This window comes from Vigna unguiculata, chromosome 5 (assembly GCF_004118075.2).
Source record: "Vigna unguiculata cultivar IT97K-499-35 chromosome 5, ASM411807v1, whole genome shotgun sequence".
NCBI lineage: Eukaryota > Viridiplantae > Streptophyta > Magnoliopsida > Fabales > Fabaceae > Vigna > Vigna unguiculata.
In genome coordinates, this window is record NC_040283.1 from 12,723,936 (window position 1) to 12,750,547 (window position 26,612).

A 26,612-nucleotide genomic window follows, 5' to 3' on the forward strand; every position below is an offset into this window, starting at 1 on the left:
AAATAAATGTACATAAAAACAACAAAAGAATTAAAAGAAGAAAAAGAAAAAGAAAAAAAAGAAAGAGACAATTCTGAACCAAATATCATTACAAAACATATACTAAAAGTATCATGGTTGTTCCGAGAAGATGAGCTAAACAGATAAGGAAATCTGTTAAATTTCAGAAAATTATCTTACTACTAAGCATCAAACCCATGATATCGTTGAAGCTCAAGGAAAATGATATTTCGACATATATATTTGACACATCCTACGTGTCAAATATTCTCAGCATCTCTTATATCCCCTACATAAATCTCATCTGCACCACCAATCTTCTCTTTGCTTTCTTCTCTTCTAACCAGACCTCTTGCCACATATTCATTTGGCCTCTCTTTCAGCTTTTTATAAACTATTTTCCCTGAAAAGTAACACCAATTTTCAGTTAGTGGTAAAAAGTATAGTATCTATCTATCGTATTAAAATATTCCCCTTTTATAAACTAAAATAAGTTTAATTGTTTATCTGTTCAATCTATAGTCACATAATCATTTCTTTACTCAACTTTTTCATTTCTAAATACTTGTTTTCTTAACATAAACAAAACCTATTAGAGTATAAAACGAAAAGACCACACCTGTGCGACCACCCGCTCCCGTAACAAGGACAGTGATCTTCGCGGCCACAACACTGATTCTTGTTCCAACGCCCTTCGCAACACTTTCTCGGTTCCACCATGTTAGTGACTGCAAAAATGAAGAAGAAGAGGAAGAGAGAGGAGTAGTGGCAGCGGCGACAAAAGGAACACGTGTCACCATAGCCATTACAGTAGTTGGGTGAGTTTCATTGTGGCGTGGGTGAGAGAAGAATGTGGGAATGCTTTGAGATTCGGAAAGTAATATTTGGACATATATATTTGACACAGTTCTTACACATCCTAAGTGTAAATTAGTTTTTTAATTCAAAATTCATTTTTTTTAAGTTTGTGGGTTGGTCTTGCACGTGTGGGTTTTAAGAAAAAATGACATTGTGACCAACACAGAGAGAAGAAAAAAATTAAGGAGCAAGAGAACAAAGCAATGTGAAAAGTGAACAAGAGAGGAAATAAAGCAACACCATTCAACGAGCAAACGAAGAGAATCATCATACAACCACCATATTTACCCACAGAGAAGCATTTTGTGGCGCCACTCCAGCGATAAGAGAAGCAACGATTGCGTTTTAGAGTTTTCGAGAGCCATCGTTGGCTTATCACTGTGCTTGTGAGTTCATTTTTCGATTAAACCTTTTTTCAATTCGTTTTTTGCGTTTGTGTGTGTTGAGCAATTGTTAGGGCATTCGTGTTTGGGAATTTTAATTATTTCGCAACGGTATCACGTTTGGGATTTTTGGTAGAAACTTGGTCTACGATTGGATTTTTATATTTGATGTTCTTACTGTATAATTTTTTATGTTGATTTGTTTCTGCATTTCGTGCAGTGCAAACAAAAAATAAATTATGCAACCAGCACAGACTCATAAGTGGGGATTCATGTGAACATAAGTGGGGAGCTGCGTTAGGTTTTTCGAACAATAACGTGTCAACTTTATGTAGATTTGTTTCCGCCATTCATCCAAATCCAAGTATCTTCGAGAATATGACTTATTAATTAGGACTTAGAAGTTAGTTATGTACATTTATTGTATTGTGGACCATAGTAATGTACTTGAAATTTGAAATGAATTGTATTTTTTTAATTAATTGTAAATGACATATGTATTGTAAATGGATTTGGTATTACATATGTGCTGAATAATATGGTTTGTAGATGATAGATATTCTGTATAAATTTTGGAACTTTAATAGATTACATCACTAGTGATACCTAAGTTGTGAATAATGTGTACAAAAACCCCAACGCAGGTCCACACTTATTTCCACATGGCTCCCCACTCTTTATACAGATCTGTTTCTGCCATTCGTGCAAATCCAAGTATCTTGGAGCTGTCAATAAAAGACCAATTGTGGAACAACGATGATATATTGAAGGAACATTGTTTTGGTGGTTGGCGATGTTAAATGATTCGGTGAAGATTAGTAGGAAAATCTTAGTGTTCTTATGGTCTAAATAGGTTCAAAGAAGAGGTGAATTTGATGTTGGTAGGGAGGAAGTTAAATTTAATTTATTAGATGTTTGTTTAGAATTATAGCTAAGAGTAATGGACATGAGAAGTCAATTTTGTGCATTGGACATTATAGACATTGTTTTCCAACACACAACATAATTAAAACTAACAAAATTCATCAATACAAAAGACATCATATTATTCTAAGGACATATATTATTTGTTCGGTTTCAACATTGTTAACTTTAAAGACCAAGATGTTTCCTTCCTTAAGGTCATTCAATGCACAATTGCTTCTAGTCCTTTCCAAATTTGGTTGAGTTCCTAGTCTTTGACAAAAGTAGTTTGCACTTCACTCCATTCTTATGATGTCGGCAAAACCAATTTGTAAGCCCTGCACCAAATAAACAAACAATGTTGTCAACCATGGACATTTGTTTGTAGTTGTGGTAGGATAATGTAATGGGATAATGTTAATCCCATTACTCTTAGCTATAATTCTAAACAAACATCTAATAAATTAAATTTAACTTCCTCCCTACCAACATCAAATTCACCTCTTCTTTGAACCTATTTAGACCATAAGAACACTAAGATGTTCCTACTAATCTTCACCGAATCATTTAACATCGCCAACCACCAAAACAGTGCTCCTTCAATATATCATCGTTGTTCCACAATTGGTCTTTTATTGACAGCTCCAAGATACTTGGATTTGCACGAATGGTAGAAACAAATCTGCATAAAGAGTGGGGAGCCATGTGGAAATTAGTGTGGACCTGCGTTGGGGTTTTTGTACACATTATTCACAACTTAGGTATCACCAGTGATGTAATCTATTAAAGTTCCAAAATTTATACAGAATATCTATGATCTACAAACCATATTGTTCAGCACATATGTAATACCAAATCCATTTACAATACATATGTCATTTACAATTAGTCCAACAAATACAATTCATTTCAAATTTCAAGTATATTACTATGGTCCACAATACAATAAATGTACATGACTAACTTCTAAGTCCTAATTAATAAGTCATATTCTCGAAGATACTTGGATTTGGATGAATGGCGGAAACAAATCTACATAAAGCTGACAAGTTATTGTTCGAAAAACCTAACGCAGCTCCCCACTTATGTTCACATGAATCCCCACTTATGAGTTTGTGCTGGTTGCATAATTTATTTTTTGTTTGCACTGCACGAAATGCAGAAACAAATCAACATAAAAAATTACACAATAAGAACATCAAATATAAAAATTCAATCGTAGACCAAGTTTCTACCAAAAATCCCAAACGTGATACTGTTGCGAAATAATTAAAATTTCCAAACACGAATGCCCTAACAATTGCTCAACACACACAAACGCAAAAAACGAATTGAAAAAAGGTTCAATCGAAAAATGAACTCACAAGCACAATGATAAGCCAACGATGGCTCTCGAAAACCCTAAAACACAATCGTTGCTTCTCTTATCGTTGCAGTGACGCTGCAGAATGCTTCTCTGTGGGTAAATATGGTGGTTGTATGATGATTCTCTCTGTTTGCTCGTTGAATGGTATTGCTCTATTTCCTCTCTTGTTCACTTTTCGCGTTGCTTTGTTCTCTTATTCCTTAATTTTTTCTTCTCTCTATGTTGGTCATAATATATTTTTTCTTAAAATCCACACGTGTAAGACCGACCTACAAACTTAAAAAAAATGAATTATAAATTAAAAAAATAATTTACACTTAGGATGTGTAAGAACTGTGTCAAATATATATGTCCAAATATTACTTTCCGAATCTCAAAGCATTCCCACATTCTTCTCTCACCCACGCCACAATGAAACTCACCCAACTACTGTAATGGCTATGGTGACACGTGTTCCTTTTGTCGCCGCTGCCACTACTCCTCTCTCTTCCTCTTCTTCTTCATTTTTGCAGTCACTAACATGGTGGAACCGAGAAAGTGTTGCGAAGGGCGTTGGAACAAGAATCAGTGTTGTGGCCGCGAAGATCACTGTCCTTGTTACGGGAGCGGGTGGTCGCACAGGTGTGGTCTTTTCGTTTTATACTCTAATAGGTTTTGTTTATGTTAAGAAAACAAGTATTTAGAAATGAAAAAGTTGAGTAAAGAAATGATTATGTGACTATAGATTGAACAGATAAACAATTAAACTTATTTTAGTTTATAAAAGGGGAATATTTTAATACGATAGATAGATACTATACTTTTTACCACTAACTGAAAATTGGTGTTACTTTTCAGGGAAAATAGTTTATAAAAAGCTGAAAGAGAGGCCAAATGAATATGTGGCAAGAGGTCTGGTTAGAAGAGAAGAAAGCAAAGAGAAGATTGGTGGTGCAGATGAGATTTATGTAGGGGATATAAGAGATGCTGAGAATATTGTTGCTGCATTTCAGGGTATAGATGCTCTCATAATCCTCACAAGTGCAATGCCACGAATAAAACCTGGGTTTGATCCAACCAAGCAAAAGAGACCAAAGTACTATTTTGAAGAGGGGGCATTTCCTGAACAGGTGCTATTACATTTTCTGTGTTATGCGGATGTAATTTTGGACCATCCAATCTAGTAATTGCCTACGTATTTCAGGCTCAATGCTCGGAGCACTGTGAAGTAATTGTCTACATCTTTCAAGTTTGATGCTTTTAAGGGTTGTGGACACTGAGGTATGGGCCATGGTTGGTTGAGGAAAAACTGCTCAATCTAGCCCAAACCTCGGACACTGTTCTCTGGTTTGAACACTAATTTTTAAATGTATATCTCCTTTGTATTTACATTTTACTGATTTTTACATGTTAGGTTGACTGGATTGGGCAGAAAAATCAAATAGATTCTGGTGAGAATCATGTCTTCTTTCCATTAATCATAGATTGTAAGACAAAATCTAAGGCTTGAAACACGGATACTGATATGTATATGTATGAACAGCTAAGGCTGCTGGAGTTAAGCAGATTGTGTTGGTGGGGTCTATGGGTGGAACTGATGTTAACCATCCAGTGAACAAAATGTGCAAAGGGAATATATTGGTTAGTTATGAATGATTTCTTTACTTTTTGAACTATCTCCTTCCACAGCACTCTGTGGCCTTGATTTTACATGATTAGTGTTTGGAATTCATCTGAACACAAAATGTACTTTTGGTAAATGGATAATACTTTTTGTTTCCTCTGTATTCTTCTACCATTCCCCCTTTGATAGAAAGAATGTAGTTTTTGTACTGATTTCAGAGTTGGAAAAGGAAGGCTGAGCAATATCTGGCTGATTCTGGCATCCCATATACAATTATAAGGTACACCAATTCTCATGGAACTATTGATGAGAGAATTCATAGAGAAGATATAATACCAACAATCTATATATACAATTTTCAACTCAAAACCTTAAAATAATAGATTTATGGGTTTTTTGTGTTCAACTTTTTTCATTTTATACCAAATATGTTGAATTCCCAACAAATTCTTCCAAAACCAGAAAGTTTTTCCACCGATGCCTTCTGCCATACATGCAAAATCATTTGTTTAAATCATTTCTGTTCTGCAATTTATAGAATATGATGTTTTCACACCCTTGCCTCACAAGGGTCTTATTGATGAACAAGATTGGTTCATTTTTTCCTCCTTTTTTTGATTCACTTTCCATATTTAGGTGTGGAGCTTTTGAAAACGAGGAAGGAGGACTTCGGGAACTGATTACAGGGAAGGATGATGAGATGCTAAAGATTGAAACCAAAACCATACCAAGAGCTGATGTTGCAGAAGCATGCATTCAGGTACCCCTTTCAAACACACTCCCTACTTCAAAATAATTCTACCATTTTTAACTCTTGCACAACTCAACTCATCAGGCACTAAATTATGAGGAGGCCAAATTCAAGGCATTTGACTTGGCATCAAAACCTGAGGGTGCAGGTTCACCAACAAAAGACTTCAGGGCTTTATTTTCCCAGATCACTACTCCGTTTTGAATTTCAATGTTGTGTTCATGATGTTCTGGACTGTGACAGATGATTATTAGTGTTATGTGAAATATACAGTGTCTTGCCAAATTTAGTGAAGTATTGTTTTAAATAAAATATAGACTTCATTTCTGCCATCACACCTAGAGTGCAGAATTAATAATATAAAGAAAAATTGTTGGATATACTTAAAATGTAAAATTAAGTTAAAAATCCTTAAATTATAAAATCAAACAGTAAATAATAAATATATATATATATATATATATATATATAATAAGTTAAAGATACTTAAAATATAAAACTGAATAAAAGATACTCAAGAGGCATGACTCAAAGTTGAACTGAACTAAATATATTTAATAATTATCATTTAAAATTATTTATTTTTTTGAACTGTGTTGATTATTCAAGAGTCCTCATTCACTCACATTTTGCACAGAGATTAGACCGAGTCTGTAAGCTACATTTTCCAAAAAAGTATAAAACATTTCACATGGCTTGTTCTTTTTATTTTCTCTTCTTTAAGACCTTGTGGACCTCTATTCTATAATGCAGGTAGCTTGGAATGTTAGTTTTAGAAAGAGTATATATATGACAGTGATTCTTTCATGATACACATTAATCTCCAAAGATTATATATTCACAATGACATACTCATGTCCATCATATATACAGCATAATATATATGGTCTTAGGCAGGATCTTATCAAATATCGTGCCAGATAATGTTTATGTCAATTCATGATAACTTAGAATTTGAAATGGTTGTTAACACGAGTTTCTAGAATAAAAAGATACATTTTTCAACTTTAACAATAATTGTGAAAGTATTTAACATTAACTGTTTATGATAAAATAAAATTTAAATAATTAGAAACAAAATTTATGTAATTCTTTTACAGTATTATAATATTATTTCCATTTATTTTGTTAGCATAATGGTATTCTTATTATATTAATATTTAATTATAATAATCAAATTATTTAAATTATAAAAAACTATAAAAGTGTATGTTTTGTAAGTTCGAAGTAAAACTTGAAAAAAAGGGTTAAAAAGTTTCAACTATTAAGAGTGAGAAAGTGGACTAAGGGTTAAGACGTTCATTAATCTCTTTGATGAGTTGGGTTTATCTTTTTAACTTGTTAGCTTAATTTGATTTGTTCATATATATATTACTAATTGAGAGATTAGACCAATGATATATTATTATAAAAATTTATAAAAATGTTACTGTTTAGCTTTCAAAAATAGCGTCGGTTATAATGAAGATGCAAAAGGTATCAGTTAAACCAATGTACAACACACTCTATACATATTTAAGTGTATTTATTAAAAGAAAATAAGTATATGTGATTTTGTCGTCACGCATAACTTACAAAATTAAAGCATCGGATGGCCAACGCATTGTCCTTCAATTGTTGGCATCGGGTGACCCACACATACATCACTTAATTAAAAGAAAAAAAAAATTATTAGGTTATCTTTCGCAATCATGTTTCCCCCTTTCCTAATTTCATATTGGCCCCATTTTGTCTCGCGATAAACCTTTTGTGCTCCTTTTCTCCAACACCAAGTGCCACAATCAATGCCTCTCATTTTTGAATGTTTTGCGTCTCATTTCTGCCACAAGTGCGAGTTTAGGGGTTTGGGATTGGTTAAGTGAAATCAAGTGTTTTTGTGAAGTGCCAGTTCGTTCCCCTTTTTTGCCACAAGTGGGAGAAGCTTCAATGGCAACGAGTAAGTGAGCAACCAATTTGTTCCCCTTTTCTTTGCGATAAGCTTCAATCAAAGGCAGAAGTGAGCCTTCAAACGAGCTACATTTCCTTACCCCTTTCTCTGTGATTGCAAACAGCAGTTGTGAATAACATTGTGAGTTTGATTTTGCATTCACCGTCAAGGCTTCTTCAAGTCACTATGCATCTTCCACAATCTATCGTGCACCGCATTGGCCCGAGAGCATTGCCTCCGCGCTCACCTTCAAAGCTCCTTCTAGCGACATTCACGTTTCTCCGTTCCAGCCACCTCACGAGCCAACAAGAGGAGCAAAGAGGTTTCAATTTCCAAGCATTCGCGCAGGCTTAGCCGACACTAGGTCGACGTTAACTATTAAAATTCTAATTGTTTGCGTCGGCTAGACCTATGAAAAGAACCTCTTTCAGATCTCCATTTCAGTTATTTGTAGGCTTGGCCTACACATAAAGAAGAAGAATGTTTCGGTTGTTCGTGGGCTTGACCCACACATACAAAATTATTATTATATTTCTTATTCATTTTCGTGAATTTAGCCGATGATAAGAAGGAAGCAACCATGCGTCCCTATTTAGCCGACACAAATGAACTTTGCATTCAAGTAATGGGTGTGGATCACGTTGTCATCGCTGCCCCGACACAATCATCATATTATCGTGGACTTTTCAATTGTTGCACAGGTTTCTGACCAAAACATGTTAAGTGTCTATTTTATCCTTATGTAATATGTAATATGATGAAACATATTTAAAACAAAATAAATTTTATCAAAAGATATTATAAAATTCTTAAATTGGAGATAATTTTAAATATTAATATTAGTCTATAATTTATTAAAAGATATAAATCTAAAATTTTAATGATATCAACTAATAAAAATATAATTAAAGAAATTATTATAAGAAAATGGTAAATAATTTATTGAGTGTAATAATTATTTGATATATTTCATTTTTAATATAGTAAGAAAAGTAATTATAATTTTAATAACAAAATTTAATTAAATTAGTTCTTTTTAAGTTCTGTTAATAGTTGAGATAATTCAATACATGTTCGGTATTTAATAATTAGCATTTGTAATATATGTTTATTAAATGGAAGATCAATTTTAACATAGAATTAATCTTGAGTGATGTTTTTATCCTTTCTTTTTATCTTTTGTAAATTTAAATTTTTTAATAATTTTTCAAGATTAATTTTCTTTTTAATAAATACATGACAACTAATAAAAATAAAACATATACTTAAACATATTAACTATTGATGAAATTTTAAGATTCTAATTTTATTTATTTTATTAATAAAATAAAATATGTAAATAAAAAAGTATTTATCATTAAATTGAATATTAAACCTAATATGATATATATAATGGTTTTTATATAAAAATAAAACATATTTATTCTTAACTTAACACGTAAAAATTAGAAAAAGAAAATGAAATTACATAGGTGACGTCATGGCCGGAGATAAGGTAAATGGATAAGAAAATCTGTAATAGAAGGAAACTACACTTGAAAGGTATGACAAATGTAACACACATTAAAGCTCAACGAATACTGAGGCGCGACAACCACCCCAACAGTGTCTGGTCTCCGCAGTGACCGTAATTGCATCATCCATTGTTCTAAAGTTCTAAACTTTTCACCATTCTTTTCTTCTCTAACCTTCGCCACCATGCAACTGTGTCAACTACTATGATGGGTATGGCAACACGTGTTCCCCTTTTCTGCGCTGCCACCTCCCCTAATCAATGCCATAAATACTGCGCGCTGCCACCGGTTTCTTCCTCTTCATTAAGGCTTCGCGCTATCTCTCTTTCTTCTTCTTCTTTGGGTTTCTTTTCTCTTGCCAAGAAGAGGAACGAGGAGGCTGTGAAGAGGGTGACGAGACAGTTTGGTGTTGTGGCCATGGCGGAGAGTCCCAATAGTACTGTGCTTGTCACTGGAGCTGGTGGTCGCACAGGTAAGGGCTTTTTGGTTTGTGCTTGATGGGTTTTCTCTGAATTCTTGTTTTTCTGTCTTGGCATGGAAAGAATTTGGATTTTGGACCAGAAAATGGTGTTTCGGGTTTTGCTTTTTCTGTTTTTTTTTTTTTTGTTATGAAAAATGAAAGATGTGGAGTTTAACGGTATGTTATATGCTTTCATGGGTATTGTTCAGATTCCTTTTTGTTTTCCTTGCTCAGGAGAGAGAATTAAAATGGAATGTAAGTTTCGTTGCCTTTGGTGGATTGAGTATTTTCTCACTCAGGATTAATGTTGCAAAATTATCATCAACTGAGAAAATGCTGGTTTTGTTTTATGGGTTGTGTCATTGGGCATTTGTTTACAATGTGGTTTTTTGAGATAAACTTATGATTTTTTTTTTTATTTTAACCCCAAAATGCCATTTTATTTTCTTATGTAAAAATTTTATTCGTTTCATTGTCTCTTGTATAAAATTTAAACATCGGAAAATGAAAATAAAGTGACATTTTTATAATTAAAAAGAAATAAACATTTTCTCAAACTAAAACTAAACCGTCCCTTGTCTGTTCTATAAAAAATATTCTCAACGTGAAGGGATAAGGATGCAAAGCAACCAATACAGGATGATATGGTTTGGCTCTTGTTGTATTTCATTAAATTAAAGTTAGGATACAATGTGCAAAAATATATATAGTAATGGCACTTGTAAGTAGGAAATATAGACAAAGTGTACATAGAGTACTCTATGCTAAAATGGGCTTTCAAAGGTTTTTGTTTTCATAGAAGAAGATTACAGTATTTGGATTTGATTTTGATGCACGATTCTGATTTGAATAGGGATTGTGTATGGACTATGGTGTGATCTACATGTTACATAATATAAAATTTCTGTTATACTATTCTCAACTCAAGTGATTAAGAGATTGTTGGCTGATGTTGGCCTGTTGGGTAAATTATGTATGATTCTTTCTGGCATGTTGTTACTTGTAAGATTACACATTTTTTCTTGACTGGACACGCTATGGAGATGTGTAGTTTCAACTTTCTAGGTTTGTAACAGAAATCACTCTAACGTATCTAACAGTTGTAATTTATGACTTATATTCTGAGTTGTGGCCATACCATAATTCTCTGTCTTGAATAGCACAAAAACAAGGACAATCATAACATTGTGGTATTTGCATTTTGAAGGGGCTGCAAACAGATCTATTAGACCAGAATGTTTTGATATGAGTGGGTTATACCACCATATGGTTCTGTCCGATATATGTGTTAATTTGGCAAGCACCAAGCATGTCTTGATTGTGCAAAACATCGTACAACCAATTCAACACTATATGCAGTTGTGGGCAGTTGCTGAAATAGGATAGTTACTGTGATTTTTACCAATAACTGAGAATTGATGCTACTTTTCAGGACAAATAGTTTACAAAAAATTGAAAGAGAGGCCAAACCAGTATGTGGCTAGAGGTTTGGTTAGAACAGAAGAAAGCAAACAGAACATTGGTGCTGCAGAGGACGTTTATGTTGGGGATATAAGGGATGCCGGAAGTCTTGTTCCTGCAATTCAAGGTATAGATGCTCTCATAATCCTCACAAGTGCAGTGCCACTGATAAAACCTGGGTTTGATCCAACCACAGGACAAAGACCAGAGTTCTATTTTGAAGATGGTGCATATCCCGAACAGGTACTGTTGCAGTTTCTGTCTAACTCACAATTACTTTTAAATTTATCTCCTTTCTTATTCGTATGTTGGTGATTTGTACCTATTAGGTTGACTGGATCGGGCAGAAAAATCAAATAGATTCTGGTGAGAGCTCATGTCTACTTTCCATTAGCCATAGATTGTAATGCAAACATTTTTTGAAGTTTTGTGATAAATTTACATGCTTACAATATTGAACGTACAGCTAAGGCTGCTGGAGTGAAGCATATTGTGTTGGTAGGGTCTATGGGTGGAACAGACCTTAACAATCCTTTGAATAGCTTGGGTAATGGAAATATATTGGTTAGTAATGTTTTCTCCTTTATTTCTGAATTACCTTCTTCCATAAATTCTGGCATTGCTTTTATATGACCAGAGCTTGCAATTCATCTGAATGCAAAATGCAAGTTTGGTAAATGTATAGCATTTTTTACTTCTCCTGTATTGATTTGCAGGTTTGGAAAAGGAAGGCAGAGCAATATCTGGCTGATTCTGGCATCCCATATACAATAATAAGGTACACCATTTTTTGTCCTTATTGAGAAATATGATAGCTAGGTTTCTTCTTTATGAGTGCCTTTTAGTTGGAATAATGTATAAAATTATTGACTGCTTGACTGTTACCTTGGAATGGTATTTCAAATAAAATGTTGATACCTTTAGTTCCCATAACCTAAACTGCGCCAGAAACACTATCAATCAACACTTTAATGTTTCTTGGTACCTGGTTGTCTGGCAGAACACTTTTGAATTTTTGGTGTTAGTTTCTTGACAACGAAAGAAAATGTGATCTAGATGTCGCCAAATTTTTGGTGTTAATTGCAAACATCGATGTCATCAAATTATGATCTTTAGCTTTTGTTGAGAAGTATTCAATGTGTACCTTGCATTTGCTTTTAAAGAGTTCATAAATCACAAATGATAGAAGTATCTTCTTTTGTAGTATATATTACATAGAATAGGATATTTGAATTCATAGCATATTTGAATTTTTGTTGCTTTGAGCTTTTGGCATCCTACCATGAAATCAATATTGCCATCTTCCTATGGTGTAAGAGGAACTAGACGTGGGTATATACACTTGTATTTTGGGCACAAGCTTTGGATGTGATGAGTAAGATATCACTTTCTGTGCCTAATAATAGCAAAAACCATGTTAGGCCAATAAGATTTTGCTTGAAAAACAAACAGCTCAAAGTGGCCTCAAGAACTCCATTATGTGTTGTTTATATTATTGTTTCACATGATGAACGTTGCAGAACAAACAATCCATTATTTTTCAAAGGAAGACATTTTGTAAAGAGAAATCCTTGGAAAGTCTTTTAGAGCATTCACTCGAAATCTCATAAAAATATAGGTCGTCCTCCAAGAGTTCCATGAGAACTTAGTTGGAGATTCCTGTTTGACTGACTAATAATAAGGCTAAAGTAGTGTATGTGTTAGAAGTGGGCTTAAAGCCTAAATCAACCCCAAAACCAACTTGTAAGGTGAGGATTGCACCCCACTTTGTGGTTAGTCCGTTAGCGGCCCGATAGCAGGTAGAACAGAATGTCCAAGAAATTTCGCTAGGATAGGCTCTAACCTAGCTCTGATACCATGTTAGAAGTGAGTTTTAAAGCCTAAGTCAATCTCACAAAACCGGCTTGTAAGGTGAGGATTGCACCTCACTTATATATTGTGAATTGGCCTTATCTCTAGTCGATGTGAGACTTCCAACAGAACCAACAATATAAGATCGAGCGGTCTCTGCTCCTCTCTAACTAAGAGGAGAAGCGGAACTCTCTATGGACTGCCTTGCTTGATTATCCTATCAGTCATGGTAACGAATTGAGTATCTCTTCTTCGGTAGCTGGTTTGACTGTTTGTGATAGAAAAAAACAATAGCAAGATATATCGTAGTAAAGTAGAGCTAAAGACTGCATGATTGGCTTGTAGGAGAAAGAAAATAAGGATTCGGGACAACGGAGATGCAAGCTTGTCTGCTATTGGATGTTATAGTTTAGCTCGCGGATTGGTCTTCATTGCGCACCATCCGGCTGGTAAGAAGTTGAGATTGTTCCGCTAGTGTTGCTTGGTCAACAATTTGGAGAGTTTGCTTTCCTTTCATCTTTCTAAGAGCAGTCTGTTTGATCAAATCAGGGATCAGACCGCTGGTGTTCAAACTAGTCATTAATGGTCGGCTTCATTGGTATCTTTTCGGTATGCGTTGTGAACACTTTCATTTTTAGTGTCTCATCTTCTCTAAGGAAGCGAAACTCGAACGGATAGAGCATATGGTCCAACTACATAACTTTTTATTTTTCATTACTTCTATGGTCGTGCCTCGTCCTTACTATTGAAATGGTTCGTCAGTAGAGATGTTCCCACTGGTGCCCCTTTTTCCAATGGGACTATAATTCCTATTCTTATCCCTTCATTCCCTCTTTTGGTCTATTTACATTCCAAGAAATTCATACGCTCCATGGACGGAGCAAAAAGTGGAGTCTTGGTCAGAGCAAGCCGTCCTATTCTATTACCAGACATAATTGGGAGAAGCTCATCCGCGCCAGGATAGGATGTTCACTCATAAATCGATGAAATCAAGGAGAATATGCTCCTTCCCTTAAGCTAAGACGCCCACCTAAGTCCTAATCCTTCACCAAAGAGTGAAATCGTATCCGCCTTTTAGTTAGTCATCGCCTAATCAATCCTTCGAATCCTATCGGTTAGCACCTAGTCTCTTTCTAAGTGCTTGAAGTCGGCTAAGGTTCAATGCTTTTTGGTTGTTGCTTTGTCCCTCGTCACCCTAAGATAGGACTTTGTTTGCTTTCTTTCCTACACGAGTATTATTGTAAGGTGGAATGCTTTCCAAGCTTTCGGGTAAATTGGCTTTGCCTTGAGGTTTTATATTCGGTATAGTAAGCCCGGTTGGTATATTGTTGTATGAAAAGGAGTCGATTACCTATTTACCCTAGTCCCGAAATCCAACTCGATCTTAGTCTTCCCACCCAACACGTATTCCTAAAGTGGTCGATGTAGGTTATGGGATTGCGCTTGTACGACAATTTCCGTATCGCCTTTTGGTTAACCGGCTTAGGGAAACCTTCACTCAAAGTCAAATGTTAAGATAGTATTAGAACAATTCTAGTGATTTCTCAGGCCACCTGCTGTCATTATAACCCACTATCATTATAGGACCACGACCACCAGTAGATATCCAGTCTTGCAAATTTTGTGCTCAAAATGCCCAATCCTTAAGTGAGAGTGTGTTAGAAATCTCATCAACTAATAATAAGGCAGAAGTATTTACATAAGTGTGAGATAACCCTTACCTCACCAATTTTGACAAGGCATGATCAAATTGAAACTAACAATGTTATATTAGTGAACATGAAATTGAAACATTGACTCTTACTATGGGAATGAAAAGGAGGTTTTGCCATTGAGCTCTAAAACAAACAATACTTAAAATGTGATAATTGAAACTAACAATGTTATATTAGCGAACATGAAATTGAAACGTTGACTCTCACTATCGGAATGAAAAGGAGGTTCAAAAGCGAATACGTTAGCCCTTGACTAGGGGCTTATGTTTTGGTAGTTACATTGTACGAAAACCCTCACCTCACCATGTTGACTAAGCATGATTTTTAGTACCCACACTAATGTAACCACTGGAACTAAGCATTATCAACAACTTGTGTTGATAAAAAAGGAATGGGCTTGAGGGGACTCTACTCTCTTTTCATAACTATTATTGATCTTGTGTTGTTTGTTCATATATATTTAATCTCATGGCCTGAAAATAATAAGAGGAACAGCTTTTGAATGAAATCATGCCTCTAGTTTGTCAATACTTGTCTGATAGAATAGAATTCCTTGTCATAGATTAAATGATTTCTCCTTGAAACATTACCAAGTCCTGAATCTTTAGCCTCACAAATATGATCTAAATACTTTGTTGAAGTCGAATATTGCAAGAATGGGTGCTTCTATCATTTCCTCTTTTAATCAATTTGAAACTTATATGCCTGAGCTCCCTTAAATGTTTCTCCTTTGAAGCATTTGGTTATAGGAGCAACAACTGTTCTAAACACTGATATGGATTGCTGCTAAATAGATACCATATTATCTCACAATCTAACAAGTCTGAAGACTAATTCATCTTAAGATCATTGAACTTTTCCAATTACGTGGTTACTTATCTTCAATATCACTTTGATATTTAGATGAAACTTGTTTTCCCTATTCACCTTTCTAATGAGAATATTAGTTATTATAAACATACTGAGTTTTTTTCTTTCTCTTTTTCCTTTTTAACTTTACAATATTTTCACACTTTGTGTACTGAGTCAGGGCTGGTGGCTTGCAAGACAAGGATGGAGGGCTTAGGGAACTGCTTGTAGGGAAGGATGATGAGCTTCTGAAGACAGAAACCAGAACCATAAGTAGAGCTGATGTTGCTGAAGTCTGCATTCAGGTATATTATTTATATCATTAACTTTGCAAATTAAAATATTCCACCATTTTTTAATTAATTCTCAATTCTCAGATTTTGATGTCCCTTCATTGAATTGGTTTAACAGGCACTAAACTATGAGGAGGCCAAATTCAAGGCATTTGACTTGTCATCAAAACCTGAGGGGGCTGGTTCACCAACAAAGGACTTCAAGGCTTTATTTTCCCAGATCACTACTAGGTTTTAATTTTGAATGTTGTTATCATGGTCCATAGACCCTTCTTGTCTGCATTTGGGATTGAACCAAATCATATTTACTTTATTTCTTGGCAATTTATTAAAGAATTGTTTTAATGCAAATTATAGACTTCACTGCTACTGCAGGCCTTGAGAAAAACAAATGTCTAGTAATCAGAGGATCATGCTGTCACTTTCAGCGGATCATGTATATTGCTGAATGTTTCAATTGCATGATATGATAAAATTATAAAAGTAGTTTTCTTGGGAACAAAACTGAACTGTCTGTATCTCGAGTCTTCTGATGTTTCCTGGTTTACAACACTCACGAACCTACTAGAAAATATGGTCTTAATAATAATAATAATTAGAGTTAAATATGTTTTAATTTATAAATTTTGATGTGAAATTAGAAATGTCCAAAATTTTAATATATTTTATTTCTCAAATTTTAAAAGTCAGTAGATATATATGTAGTTAATATGTTAACTTTTTTATTTTGATTTGTTAAACAGTATTTTAGATCAGTACTTGAGTTAAAATTTGTCAAAACTATATAAATCACTCGAATGTCTTCTCAAAATGTATTTGCTATGTTAAAAAGGTCAAAAACAGTTTGATCAGAGGATTGTATTTATTTATTTTTAAATTTTTTGGACTACATTGTACCAAAATTTTAAACATAAATTAATTTTAGTTTTGTGTTAAAGTGTACAAACTAAAAATATATTTAACCATAATAATTATTATTATTATAGTTTCGTGTTATAATAATAATTATTATTATTATAGTTTCGTGTTATAATAATTATCATTATTATTATAGTTTCGTGTTAAAGTGTACAAACTAAAAATATATTTAACCATAATAATTATTATTATTAGATTAAACTTTTCATTTTTTTCACCATCAGCCTTTATTTAAAGGTTTAATTTGTGAATAAGTTTTGTGTAAGTTCAGACCCCATTAGCAGTTAGGTTTTGATACCTGGTAAAAATTTTATGGGTAAAATGGTGAATTTGGTCTATGAATGTCTGAGGTGCTGTAAGACATACACCAAATAAATTCTGTTGTTAAATTTTGTTGAATTAATAATTACACTGTAATTTTAATAAACTATGTAGATATTAAAAAAATAGAGGTTTTGTTTTTGCACAGAGATATATTTTAAAATGAGAACTGATGGAGTAAATAAATAGGTAAATCTTATTCTTCCTAACATTATTTACTAAGATAATAGCAATTTGATCTCCTTTTTGGAAGCACATGCACTTCAACACCGGGCACATGTGCCCACCAATTTGAGTGGCATCTGTTAGAATCTTAGTTGCCATTATCTCAAATAAAAGTTGACTTTGTAAGGAGTGATTACATTAAGTTTTTCTATTGATAAAGTTGATTTTAGTGGAGGATTTACTAAATTTCACCAAGGCATAGTTGCACTTCAAAACTGATTTTAGTTCACATAATAAATAAGATGAAATGAGAAACGAGCTCAATCTTATCATAACATCATAAATTATCAATCAATCAGACATGTTTCTGTTCCATAAAAATGTCCAAAGAATAGTAAAACCTTTTCCATTGAAGAATTTTCCTGGTATATAAATTCCAACCACGCTGAATGTTGACTTACACCACACCTTTCAATTATTGTGATCTTACTGTTCTTTCTATCTATGCGTGCATCACGAGTTTTCTGCTGTCTCTGTGAAGGAGAACATCAATTTCTTTTCCTTCACTTTTTCTTGTGTTGGAGATAAACTTCAACATACTTTAGCAAGTTTAACTTTCTATAATTGTGTAAAAACTAACTTTTACGCATTATTAGGATTTTTTACCTTATGAAATAAAAACTTTCACCTTCAATCCACTCAAAAAGAAATGAACGTCTATAATTTTTCTTATGAAAACAGCTATGATTCCTGCAACACATTCCACTCACCTTGTTCGTAAAATCTATAAGAACCTTTCCAAATTGTTCGTAAAATCTATAAGAACCTTTCCAAAGACAAAAGGAAAAAGTTCAATTCCTCATGTGAATCTTCAAAAGCCGCATCAAACACATGAGGTCCCCACTACGAGGTCCGCCACTATAAAATGCTCTATACTATTAGGTTATACATGCATTAACAATAGCTTTCTTTTGACTCCACTATGATTGTTTAAAGTAAACGTTCTACATTATGTTTAAAACGTTCAAACACTTTCAAAGAGACGACAACACAAGGTGCAACATTATAGTTCAGACAGTTATATACAAGAAAACAAGGAATCAAAACTAAGCCCTTAACAAATTGTGAAAGCAGAATGTTTTAAATAGAATTTCTTCTGATGCACTTTCAATAGCTACAAGTTACAAGAATGAGCTATAGTGGTGAAAGGTTTCAATAGCGTCCTAGGAACGTGTTCAAATCATCGTGCCATCACTGTTCTATAGAATATCCACCAAAGGGAAAGCCAACTGGTGAATTGTGAATGATGAATGGTGACCAACTATAGATTTGAGTACAGGTCCAAATAAGTAGTAAATGTAAACCTCAAATGAAATCATACATTGAGAAAATGTTTCTCCAGTAATAATTTAACAAGGAAAATATGTACCAGTAATAGGGTTCAAATTTCTAAATAGTGGCCCCCACCACTACCCATTATGAGTCAAATGTTGAAACAAGTCTTCAAAAGCAAATGTCAAGAGATCTACAATTTGCACATCACTTCCAGACTTGACCAATTGCAGCATCTAAGCTAAGTGGACCTAGTCAAACTTTTGCCCTTGACACAGCTGGAATAGCAACATGCCATCTGGTGTGCAACATGTATTTCTCCCAAACTAAATATTCCATTAATGGTTCGGAGGAAATACACAAGCCATTATCTTCAGTTAAGTAGTAAACTATCAGAAATATTAAGGTAGAAAGCTCAAAATGAGTTACAGCAATAATTGATCTTGTTACATCATTCATCCGCCACATTAGATTGGATCATGATCATAAGACAGAATTCAAAATGATCTATAGGAGAATAACATGGATTATCTACTGTCATACCAGGCTATTCAGTAACCTTGTTTTCCCCAACTGAACTCAGATTGAACCCTTACTTTTTATCTTGAACCCTGTATTGGACACACCCTGAACAATTATGAAATTCAAGTTAGTTCAAGATGTATCAAACAACAATGAGATAAACCAGCATTTTTGGACAGAACTGAGAAAGTGGATAATAGAAGTACCTGAGCTCCTCAAGAGTGAAACCAATTTGCAAAGCCCTAGTGAGATGCACTTGTACCATCTTGGTTAGTCATGCTGGTTTCCAGCAAGAAAGGGCATAAACAATCCGCCCCTTCCAACCTTGCAACAACCACTGGCTATCTTCATCAATAACAAAATCCTTGTGGTAGCTAGTTGATACTTTCTCTATTGCCCTCTTTACTAAAGCATGTTCAAAAGATTGTTGCGAAAATCCAGCCCTAAGAATCCGGGCTTGCCACTGCCTATATGTCTCTGGCCTCTCTACTCTCTCACACCCTTCACAAGCTATGACATTCAATGCTTCCCTGCCAAAAATCTCTTTCTCTATCAGCATCCTCTCCCAGTCCTCTTGAGGCACAATAGTTTCAAGCATGTCAAAAAGTGAAGAGTAGTGAAACAGTGCCTCCCTGAATCGAGTAACAAAGAAAGGCGCATTAAAGGCACCGTTAGTAATGCCATGAATGAATAAATCCGGGTTGATCTTCCTTATCAAACTGAGGAATTTGTTCCTCGGACTGTCCGCGAGCACAGATTCATCAAGCACATTTTTACCACGATAAAAACAGGTGACAACAAGGTACTCCTCCCTGTCAATCTTCAGTTCCTCAAGCTGAATTGTTTCCCACTTTTTTGCTATAGCATTATACTCAAATGGCACCTTAAATGATTCAGCATAAGCTGCCAAGCGGCGTCCGGTTTCTAAAATTCTCTCAGCAGGCCTGAAACCAGGTTGTGGGAAGTCTATTCCTGTAATTCGAAGTTTAGGTGGTCCTCCAACTGCTGCTAATGAAAGTCTCTGAATGAAAGTAGGCCACTGGAAACCATAAAGGATACCAAAATCTATAACATGGACTCTTGCTGAATTTGCGGAAGATTCCCTTATTGTGACATTAGAGATAAAACTAGACATCTTCCTAAAAGGGCAAGCAGCAAGATACAGATGATAGGCCTTCAGAAAATCAGCAGCTGATGTTCTTTTGCTAACAAGTCCTTTATAAATTTGGCTACCAGTCCCAGCCAAGCGCGCTTCAAGACCATCAGCAAAGATATGAGCCAACCTCTGATTTCCATCCCCAAAAGGGCTTGAGTGCCTCCTGATTCGCTTTAGAAACTCTTGTGCGCCACTATAGTCATCTGCTGCAACAGCTTGTGCACAAAGAACCAAAAGTGTTCTCAAATCAATCACTTCCTTTTTCCCACTTTGTTTCTTACTACGTCCCTTACCACCGTTGGAAGCCTTTGATTTACCATTTGACAGTACTATCTTGTCATTCTTAGTTTGCAAAGCCTCACGACGGGCCGTCAAAACCTTCTTACCATCCCCTAAACTATGAAGCAGGATTACATCAATAGAAGATGATGGCAATGTAGGTTCGGAGAAATATGCAGCTTGCTTGCTGCTTCTATTCTCTTCAACATCCCCTTCTTCCCTCAGATGATGTTTCCTTCCTTTGGACCCAGCAAGAAAAGACTCCCCCACATCCTTCTCCACCTTAACTGACAATTCATTACACCCAATTTTAGGCTCTAGTTTTGAAAAATTAGCCACACCCAAATTAGCAAAGAGACCATTTCCACTTGGAAGAAACTTGCTAGCTTCCTCAACACCCTTCTGAAATTGCAAAATGGATTGACTCTCACTGTTCAGATCAGGAACCTGGAGAATACTGCTTGGAGAGTCCACAGGTCCTTCCACACTACTTATCACACTATTAGAAGAGCTACAAGATGACTGTGAAATGCTATTGCCTCGTAAATTATGGTTAGGGAGTTCCCCCAAATTTTGACGAAAATTAGTAAAAATGCTACTGAGATCACCATCATTGTAAGAACAAGAACCATAATTTTCAGAGAAATTATGATCCCCATTCCCACCATCTGGATTAGCAGGACCTGGATTTTCTAAAAGCGAAGAAGGGTACTCTTCACCTATCACCTCATAGAATGATCTCTCAGCAATTTGAAGATCCAAAGAGTCATGCAGCATACATGTCTTATCTTCCATGTCTTCCTCCATAAGGATCTGACTGATGTAACTCAAAATTGCATCAGAAAATTCACATTCCTCCGGAGAAGGTTCCTCATGAGTCAAAACCGAGGATGAAGAAGGCGTCTTAGTTGTCACTAGATTGGACTGAAGGTAACCAAAGTCCCTACTTTGATCAAAGAAACCATTTTCAAATCTTTGATTTCCTAACCGGACTTCATTAGGGGGACCACTAAACCCATAAAGACGTGGATCCATTATGACCAATCTTTGCATAAAAGCTCAAACTTTAGTCCTCAAAACTAAACAACCCTTATTCTGGTCTCTTCTGAAAGTCCTTCAGAAACCAAAACAGAAGCATCAAAACACAAACCTTTAAACCAAATCCTTTGAATACGTGTCATGACTTTCAAGTGTGTCAGTCTATGCACAAAAGAACAAGAAAAGCAGAACAAAATGGAGAAACAGATAGAGTTCACCAAAACCATCAAACAAGGCAAAAGAAAACAACAAACACGAAAGAAAAAAGAGAGGAAAAAAGTCACCACACAGTAGACGAGACCAAGAGGCTGCGTTTCAAACACGAGGCTCGATAATCGGAAGAAAATCAGATAAACACAGAGAGAAGCGAAAAATAGAAAAATACAATAAAAAAGACATACTCAAATGGTGAAGGTGTAACAAAAAGCAGAAAAACAAAGAAGCTACAACCCAGAACAGAGACAAACTTGTTTACCTCGTTGGAGACCCACCAGAACACTAGTTCCGAGAGAAAGCATAAGAGGGGGAGAAAGATGAGAGAGACAGAAAGGAAATGAGAGCGCGAAAAGGTTATGTTAAGGAAGCATATATACATATACATACACATATATATATATATATATATATATATATATATATATATATATATATATATATATAATCTTACAAAAAGTACTTTTTCTTCCAAAAATTTATTGATTTGTGAATTTTTGACCGATCTAAAGACTTAACTAATAAATTTCATTTTTTTTCCTTTGCTCTTTCTTTTATCACGTGATATATTAATTACAGTCATATAGTTCTAATTTGATTCCATTCTTGGATTTATTTATTTTTCCCTCTCAGTAATGATATATAAAATTGATTATATTTAATAACTTACCGGATAATAAGCATTTTCTTGTCTATCACTAATTTAGTAATTACTTATTTCTTATCTCGTTTGATCTTCCTTATCTTTTTATCAAATAAAAATAATTGGTCAAAGAGGAGAAAATTAATTAGAAAAAAATATAAATATATTTGGTAAAGATAACATAAAACAGAAGAAAAAATAAAAATAAAATATGGAACTAATTTTTTTTACTCTTTTTTCATCACTTCAATAAAAAACATTAATATAGAATGAACAAGGAGAGAAGCTACCTTAATCAATTATGTGCATCATAAAAGCTAGGCAAGGTAGCAGATTTCCACACAAGTCAGCTCTTCTGCTCTTAGATTTTAGTTTCTTTTTTTTCAAATCTCATGTATATTTTTAAAAGTTCATTACACGTCACCTTATTAAAATTAATTATTTTTTTATTTTTATTTTTCCCTCTCTCATTCTTTCCTTTAATCTATTTCATCCTAACCTAACATAGTTTAGTGTCTATAATGAAGAAAATAAATTGGTAATGTGTAATTTGATGGATAAGAAAATAACTAAATTTTAATATTTGTTGGACATAGTGTGTTATTATTTTTATTCACTTTTATCTTGTTTTTTATTTTTTGTCTTTTTCTCTTTTTTTGATCAAATACCTTTTGCTCTTATTTTATTGTTCACATTTGTATTTTCCTCTCTACATTACCACACATGAAAAGTATATAGAGAGTAAGAGAGAGAAAATGTGATGGGGTAGGGAAAATGTTAGAATGAATGATAGCCGTTGATTGTTGTGATGAAAGGAAAATGGAGAAAAGTGAAAGATGATGTTGTGGAGGTTTGTAGAGGTTGAAAGGCTATGAGAGGGAGACACATATAGCGCAAAGTGTGGGGACTCCAATGTTCTTGTCTCTCACTATAACCTTCATCAATACTTTATTCATTAATATTATTCCTTTCATTACTACCATACTATAATGTCATCTTCTGACTTTTCATGCTTTTCTATTATAAATTATAACAAGTAGTGATCTACCGTGCCCGAGCTGCTGAAGAGAGTAGTTATCTTTGTTTCATGTTTTCTACTTTTATTATGGGTATAAAAGTTTTAATCAAACAACTGTTTGGTAAAATATCAACCATATATAATTTCTTGTCCACCTGGTCATTCACCGAATAAAAAATATATATTGTTTCAAAATCTTATAAGAAAATATAAATTTAAAATAAAGTTTTGAATATAAAAATATAGATTTTATTAGTAATTTCTTTTCTATATTTATATATTTAATTTTTTTTGTTTTTATACTTTTTTCGATTGAGTTTTTTTTTGTTAAAATATTTTTTTCTTCAATTTTCGTTAATTTTTATCAAATTAGTTCTAATTTTTATTTTTATGTTCAAATAGATTCCAATTTTCATCAATTTTGTTCAATTTGGTCTTTTTTTTTGCTAAAATAGTTTGAATCATTGACAATAATGAACAATTAATGTCATGTGTCACTTCGTATTCTTTTATATTTTTTAATTTATTTTAATTTAAAAAAAATTAAATGTCCAACTTATCAACCTAGAAGCTGTCATATATCAGAATCAATGTTTTATAATCAATCTAGTCCTATATTTGTTATTTTTATTCAATTTAGTCCAACCTCTGTTTAAAATTGAGCAATTTTGTCCTCTTGAAATTGAAATTGAGACCAAATTTAATTTTTATATAAAAGTTATAATGATATTTTTGTTAAAATTCACATTTTTATTAAATACTTTTTGTTTAAGGTTACAATTTGTTTAAAATTAGAACAAAAATTTTAAGGATGAAAACTAACATAATTGATCTAAAATTAGTTTTTATCCTTTAAATTTTCGTTATAATTTTAAACTAATTGTAACTAGGGATAACAAAAATACCCACGCCCGTAGATATTCACAGATAAAATCCGCGACGGGTAGTTAGTACCCGCGGGTAGCGGGTATTTTAATACCCATTTATAAACGGGTCGGGTACGAGTATCATACTATTCGTACCCACGGGTACTCGTTACCCGTAAAACATTAAAATTAAAATTTAATTTATATTTTATTAAGTTAAATTTAATTAAAATTAAAATTATATTTTACTAGGTTAAATTTAATTTAATTTAATTATACTATATTTTATTTTTATAATTTTATATTAAAAAATTTATAATATATATATATATATATTTTTTTTTAAAATATTTGCGGGTATATGGGTATCAACGGGTACCCACGGGTTTTAAAAAAATCCGCGCATATTTTTTTAAGTGGATACCCAACGGGTAAACGGGCAGGTAACAAACATTTTTTTTTGCGGGTAGTTATTATCCATACCCGACCCGACCCGTTGCCATCCCTAATTGTAACCCTAAATAAAAATGTGAATTTTAATATAAAAGTAAATTTGGTCTCAATTTGGAGAGGAACAAAATTGCTTCATATTAAAAAAAAATTGGAACTAAATTGAACAAAAATAATGAATATAATGATCAAATTGAATATAAAACATCAACTCTAACATGTGGCACATTGTTGGGTTGACACGTGGACATTAAAAAAATTAAACAAAATTTAAAAAAAAAATCAAAAAAATTACGAATTGACAAGTGGCAATCACTTTTTATTATCGTTAATAATTTAAACAATGTTAGAAAAAATGACCAAATTGAAAAAAAATTGACAAAAATTGTGACTGATTGAACACAAAAACAAAATTAGGATCGATTTGACAAACATTAACAAAAATTGGGACCAAAAATGTATTTTAACCTTCTTTTTTTTAATCTCAATTGAGTTTTTATTTTTGTAAAAAATTTCAATGTGCCATCTTCTGTTAGATTAACGTTATTACCGTTTGGAAGTATCACATGTCAAAATTTATGTTTGTCATGTGTCAAAGTTTGAGTCATTTCTACTTGAAAATGTCACATGTCAAAATCAGAGGGATTCTAAAGTAGAAGATCATCCAGATTTTGACACTTAACATACCCAAATTTTAACAAGTGGCACTTATAAATGGAGTTAACATCAATTTACCAAAAAAGACATTCTAACTCTTTTTACAAAAAAAAAAAAAAAATAGAACCAATTGACTAAAAAACAAATATAAAGACAACATCAAATCAACTGTCTAAATTAGGGATGTCAAAAAAATCTGTATCCGCGGATAAAACTTGCAACAGGTAGGAAATGAATATTGTGTTATAATGATAGCGGTTATTGCAAAAGTTTTGAACGTTGCCTCCAGTGTTTAATTTTTCCGTTGCTGTAGTTTTGCTTATGGTGCAAAGATTCTTCAGTTTTGATTCCATAATTATTGAAATTCATGGCTACCCTTGTACGTTGCAAATCAGTTTTGAACGTTGGTGAGCAATATGGGATTTCAGCCCATTCCATTCTCTCCTTCACACCTATAAATAGGTGACTTTGGTGCTCTCCAAAACACACCATCTCTCATTCTTCTCCTTCATTCTTCAAGCTCTCTTATCTTTCATATTTCTTTCTTTTACTATCTGGGATAAATACTCTTTCAAGAGTACTTTCTTGCTAGTTCTGAGATTCTCGGAAGATCCGAGAAGTTCCTCTTGTATCCTGGGGGGCTTGCGCAACACACCACGGATAAGTCCTTAAGGGCAGTGAATTTACACGCCTCAGGAAGTACCCTTTTGTTCATGTTTTGTTAGTATTTTACAACAATCTTAAGGACTTATGGCTGACAACAACAACAACTCTACTACTTTGGAGAATCAAAATAGTTTTAGAACTTCGATCGTCTTTGCGAAACCATTTCCGGATGTATCAAAAATTGAGGTATTCTTTGGGCAAAACTTCCGACGTTGGCAAGAACGTGTGTCTGCTCTTCTAGACATGTATGGAGTAGCTATGGCTCTCTCAACTTCGAAACTTGACGAATCCAGTACCAAACAAGTTGAAGATTGGACTTATGCAAACAAGGTATGCCGACACACTTTACTTAGCGCCGTGTCTAATGTTTTGTTCGATGTGTATTGCTCATATAAGGAAGCGAAAGAAATTTGGGATTCGTTGATTCTCAAATA

General features: G+C 33.7%; 4 protein-coding genes across 5 annotated transcripts; 2 read left to right on the forward strand and 2 right to left on the reverse strand.

The window, feature by feature from the left end:
- Positions 1-60: 60 nt before the first annotated feature.
- Positions 61-884, reverse strand: LOC114185919 (uncharacterized protein At2g37660, chloroplastic-like). The gene is made up of 2 exons (XM_028073874.1): positions 620-884; positions 61-403 (listed from the first exon to the last, which is right to left on the reverse strand). The coding sequence occupies exons 1-2, from the start codon at positions 804-806 to the stop codon at positions 261-263; spliced, it is 330 nt and encodes a 109-aa protein (XP_027929675.1). The 5' UTR covers positions 807-884; the 3' UTR covers positions 61-260.
- Positions 885-3,866: 2,982 nt separating this feature from the next.
- On the forward strand, positions 3,867-6,199 carry LOC114183881 (uncharacterized protein At5g02240-like). Of its 2 annotated transcripts, XM_028071046.1 has the most exons (8): positions 3,867-4,131; positions 4,348-4,619; positions 4,694-4,717; positions 4,904-4,940; positions 5,033-5,130; positions 5,332-5,393; positions 5,750-5,873; positions 5,949-6,199. In XM_028071046.1, exons 1-8 carry the CDS (start codon positions 3,945-3,947, stop codon positions 6,066-6,068), a joined length of 924 nt encoding a protein of 307 aa, XP_027926847.1. In that variant the 5' UTR covers positions 3,867-3,944; the 3' UTR covers positions 6,069-6,199. The 2 variants fall into 2 exon arrangements, with proteins under 2 accessions (XP_027926847.1, XP_027926848.1); XM_028071047.1 differs by lacking the exon at positions 4,694-4,717 and having other exon boundaries at positions 5,949-6,196.
- A 3,133-nt stretch (positions 6,200-9,332) lies between these two features.
- LOC114185717 (uncharacterized protein At5g02240-like) lies at positions 9,333-16,438 on the forward strand. Its single transcript, XM_028073595.1, has 7 exons — positions 9,333-9,777; positions 11,198-11,469; positions 11,556-11,592; positions 11,693-11,790; positions 11,943-12,004; positions 15,823-15,946; positions 16,053-16,438. Exons 1-7 carry the CDS (start codon positions 9,510-9,512, stop codon positions 16,170-16,172), a joined length of 981 nt encoding a protein of 326 aa, XP_027929396.1. The 5' UTR covers positions 9,333-9,509; the 3' UTR covers positions 16,173-16,438.
- Positions 16,439-18,691: 2,253 nt separating this feature from the next.
- Positions 18,692-22,252, reverse strand: LOC114185246 (scarecrow-like protein 9). Its single transcript, XM_028072866.1, has 3 exons — positions 22,141-22,252; positions 19,399-21,741; positions 18,692-19,297 (listed from the first exon to the last, which is right to left on the reverse strand). The coding sequence occupies exon 2, from the start codon at positions 21,678-21,680 to the stop codon at positions 19,467-19,469; it is 2,214 nt and encodes a 737-aa protein (XP_027928667.1). The 5' UTR covers positions 21,681-21,741; positions 22,141-22,252; the 3' UTR covers positions 18,692-19,297; positions 19,399-19,466.
- Between the last annotated feature and the right edge of the window lie 4,360 nt (positions 22,253-26,612).